This window comes from Nansenia antarctica, assembly GCF_963989245.1.
Source record: "Nansenia antarctica genome assembly, chromosome: 8".
Lineage (NCBI taxonomy): Eukaryota > Metazoa > Chordata > Actinopteri > Argentiniformes > Microstomatidae > Nansenia > Nansenia antarctica.
Window position 1 is genome coordinate 12,970,002 of NC_137678.1, and position 4,735 is coordinate 12,974,736.

A 4,735-nucleotide genomic window follows, 5' to 3' on the forward strand; every position below is an offset into this window, starting at 1 on the left:
ATTGATCTGCATGGAAGACATATAAAACACAAATCTTCCTCTGGTCTGCAACTCTTGTGAATCCATTCAGATGGCAGCCATATTCTGGTTGTCCCACCGTGTATGTATATTTCACATCAGGATAATTTGTTTACAGAAAGAACACAAATTTCCCTCAAACATTACAAATAACAATTACAAACAACATGTGGAGCAACATACCTGCATGGAAGACATATAAAACACAAATCTTCCTCTGGTCTGCAACTCTTGTGAATCTGCGCATTCAAAATAACATACAATAAATGTTCTGTTTCACATCATCACAATACATCACATCATCACAATACATGTAAAAACAAACAGCACAGTACTACACCAACATTTTCACCCTACATTACAAGATTCTCCACACAAACAACAAAACACGAGGAGCATTTTACATCGCGCACATACCCATTCAGATGGCAGCCATATTCTGGTACCACCGTAAGTATGGCAACAACAGAAGGACAAAAGAACGTGCAGACCTGCAGTACACCCAAACTCCAAAGGGGGCTCCAACAACAACCAGGGCTGCTCAAGAACGGCGAAACTCATCTACATTCACCACAACTAAACATACATTCCCAACTCTGTTACATTTACACACACACACACACACACACACACACACAGAATATTGTACAATTACATTTGATTTTAGACATTTAGCAGATGCCTTTATCCAAAGCGATTTACAACGAGTACAATTTGTCTAAACAAGTGAATCGTCTATCTATTTTCCTTTAGCGACGTTGATGAATACCCCCCCCATGTTCCTTCACCTCGTTGAACTCTTTGGTGAGAGTGCCGATGATCTCTGCGATCTGATCGTTGTCAAACATGGCCCTGCTGACCACACCTGCAGAGAGGGAGGATCTAAGATGACAGACACTTCCCTGCAGTCTGTTCCTTTTCAATCACATACTTGTATTGGATAAGACGACATGAACATAAGACACTACTCACAACAACACTCTAAAATATACAGGTATGTCAACTATTTTCTTTTTTTATTATCTATTTTGAATATTTTAAACCCCCTCTGCTACCAGTAAGAAAACCCTGGGCCCTGGCTTTCTTCAGCCACCCGTTAACTCCTCCTTATAGTGGACTGGTATCGACAGACACAGACACCACAGAGGCTACCTGATGCTAGCATTGTTAGCCCAGCTTAGTAATCAATGGCTTGTAGTGCTGATCGATGCCTTTCCTGGGACCAGGTCAAAAGATAATCTTGTGAACTCTGACTACAATCACCCCCCTGGCCTCTCCATCTCTCAGACACTCTGGCCGACCCCTGACCTTTGCAGCCGCAGCACCGCACGATGAAGTTGATGAGCTCTAGTAGTCCCGCCTCCCGGTCCTTCTTGTAGCTGTCCAGCCACTCGTCCACCACCGTCTGGAGATTGACATAGAGGACACAGCCAATCAGGGAACGGTATTCAAGGTCGGAGGTGTCATCCTTATGACAGCTACGACCAACCCCCCCCCCCCCCACAGCCCCTGCCACACACACACACACACACACACACACACACACATCTCCCGCCGAACTACACATTGTGCTCATTGAGCCACAGAGGCTTTTCCATCTTCTGGAGAGAGGGGTTAGAATAAGGGCCTGAATACCATCTGTATTGTGGTACTACTGTATAGAGGAAAACTCTTTTCTACTGCCCATCATTCTTAGTTTCTGTTCATTCTCTACCCATTGTCCTTCACTCCCTCCCCCCCCCTCCTCAGAAATGGGGAAACAGAGCTTCAGAACACAACAATGGGTGGGACGGACATGGGCTGTCAATCATTGACTGTGTGACCCAATGGCAGCGTTCCTTCCTCTCTACATCAAAGGGGACAACGTAGGGTTGGATCAGTCAGCTACTGACAGTGCATGATAATCACCTCCATTGTGGGCTTTAAAGGCCTTGTTTCCCCATCATCACTCATCGCCTCCTTCCCTCCCTCCCTCTCCACCCCCACCCCAGCTTCAATCCCTCACTCCTTCCCTCCTTCCTTCCCTCCCTCTCTCTCTCTCTCTCTCTCTCTCTCTATATATATATATCCACCCCAGCTTCAATCCCTCACTCCTTCCCTCCTTCCTCTCTCTCTCTCTCTCTCTCTCTCTCTCTCTCTCTCTCTCTCTCTCTCTCTCTCTCTCTCTCTCTCTCTCTATCCACCCCAGCTTCAATCCCTCACTCCTTCCCTCCCTCCCTCTCTCACCACCATTGCACTCTTCCCAGACCGGATGGCCTCATAGATATCCCCCGCACTGATGTTCTGGTCCCCGTCCCTCTCCCGCCTGGGGTCGCCTCGCCTGGACGTCCCCAGGGAGGGCTGTGGGGGCTGGGGCGGGCGGGCTGGGGAGCTGGGGCCAGGCTGGGATGCAGCTTTACGCCTTGGTCTCTTACGCCTTGGTCTCTTACACCTTGGTCTCTTGGGTGGCTGGTAAGGGTGTAAAGGTACACAAAAATAATGGTTCAGTACGTACCTCGGTTTTTTAATCATGGTTCGGTATGTTTCCGGTACAACGACTTAAAAAGAAACCCAAAAAAAGAAAATTGTTTGGTTTACAGAACAAACTATGGGTCTTTCTTTCTTAAATAAAAAAAGTATGTCAATACTGCTGCAACCAGCTGCAATCTACTATTAAAAAGGTATAATTTACTGTAAAGTCAATCAAAATAAATATTCTCATTCACACTTTCAATAAAAAAAATCTATTAAGGTGCAGCATTTCGAAAATTAACTACTTGAACTGAATGCTGTTTTGCTATAGACCAGCGTTTCTCAACCTTTTTTCAGTCACGGCACCCTTCAAAAGTTCATAAAATCTCAAGGCACCCCAGACTAAAATATAGCTATTCAAAAATGACACTGCATCACTCAGACGGCCCCATATAGCGTGCGTGCACACACACACGCAACGGCTATTAAGAGAGAGGGGAGGGAGTGTGACTCACCATCAATGGGAGACCTGCGCCTGGGAAGACGCACACAACCGTCCTATTCTGGCAGGGATGGATGAGAGGCAGACACAGAGCTCCTGGTCCACAGCCCTCAGTCGCGCCTCCCTGTACTTGTTTTTGATGTACGTCAGGCTTGAAAAGCTCAGTTCGCACAAATACGTTGTTGAGAAGGGTAGAAGAATAGCAACGGCGCTACTTGAAGCTAGTGGGTACTCGTTTTCCACTGATACCCAAAACCTGTCCAAATCCATGTCCTGAAATTTAATTTTCAATGTGCGATCTTCCCTGATCTCTGCCAGTTGCTCCTGTGTTGGCAGTGACAATTCACTTGAGCTCTTGAGTGCACTTGAACTCCAAGGATCACGGACCCAGTCAAACTCTGCATAAGACTCAGATGGAAAATAGTGCCTAAATCGCTCGTCAAGAGTTTTCAGATGCTGAGTGATGAGGTCAGAAAGTGTACTGCTGTTTGAATGCACACTACACAAGGGAAACATATCAAGCCTGCCCTGTTCCACAAAGGAACGCCAGAGTGTGAGCTTAGATCTGAAGCCACGCAGTTTGTCAGACGAGGTGAGAAGGTTTTCTTCTTTGCCTTGCATTTTAATGTTCAGCTCATTGAGATGCTTAAAGATATCGGCCAAGTACGCAAGTTTTGCGCACCATCGCTCATCTGCGAGCAGCTCCGCATGTGCATATTTCTCTCCTATCAGGAAGGTTTTCAGTTCTTCTTTTAACTCATACAGTCGGCCCAACACCTTCCCACGCGAAAGCCAGCGGACGGCTGTGTGTAGTAGCTCCCTGGCTCTCTGAAACGCTACATGCTTGTAGACTAGAGCTCAGAGCAGCTGAGAGGAAATGGAGAAAAACTGGCCTTTCTGATGACCTTAACCTCTATCACTCTCTCCTTGCCAACTACGCCTCCTCGGCATCAGCTGCTAAAACATCCTACTATCATTCAAAAATACATTCTTCTGCCTCTAATCCTAGAAAACTGTTCTCCACTTTCTCTTCACTCCTTAATCCACCTCCTCCCCCTCCCCCTTCCTCCCTGTCCGCCGATGACTTTGTCACCTACTTTGAAAAAAAGGTGGACGACATCAGCAGCACCTTTCTCCCCCCACCGCTCCCTCCTCCCACTAACAATGCTAACACTGTTCCCACTAACAATGCTAACACCCCTTCCAAACTCCCCCCTCGACACTCGATCTCTGGATTGTCATCTTTTTCCCCCCTCTCCCCCGATGAGATTCTCACACTTATCACATCAAAGCGGGCAACCACATGCCCTCTTGACCCCATCCCCTCCCCCCTTCTCCAATCCATTTCCGCCGACATCCTTCCTTACCTTACCACCCTAATCAACTCCTCCCTATCCACTGGATCTGTCCCAGCGGCCTTCAAAATAGCCAGAGTCAAGCCTCTCCTCAAGAAACCTACCCTTGACCCATCATCTGTCCACAATTACAGACCGGTATCCCTTCTCTCCTTCCCTTCCAAAACCCTTGAACGCGCGGCATCTAAACAACTGATTGACTATCTCCGGAAGATGGATCACTTAGACCCCCACCAATCCGGCTTCAAGGCTGGGCATTCCACTGAGACTGCGCTCCTTGCTGTCACGGAAGCCCTCCACTCTGCCCAAGCTTCCTCCCTCTCCTCTGTTCTCATTCTCCTTGACCTGTCTGCTGCCTTCGACACAGTCAATCACCAGATCCTTCTCTCCATCCTCTCAGACCTGGGCA

At 47.6% G+C, this 4,735-nt stretch overlaps 1 protein-coding gene across 1 annotated transcript in view; it reads right to left on the minus strand.

Annotated features, from left to right (window-relative positions):
- LOC308163884 (cohesin subunit SA-1-like) overlaps positions 1–3,241 on the minus strand; it is a gene marked incomplete at both ends in the record, with an annotated part of 28,595 nt that extends 25,354 nt beyond the window's left edge. Inside the window, 4 exons of the mRNA XM_080538062.1 lie at positions 807–883; positions 1,327–1,423; positions 2,245–2,466; positions 3,221–3,241. Of these exons, the coding sequence (XP_080394188.1) occupies positions 807–883; positions 1,327–1,423; positions 2,245–2,466; positions 3,221–3,241 (417 nt within the window). The remainder of the gene's footprint in view (positions 1–806; positions 884–1,326; positions 1,424–2,244; positions 2,467–3,220) is intronic.
- Positions 3,242–4,735: the final 1,494 nt, after the last annotated feature.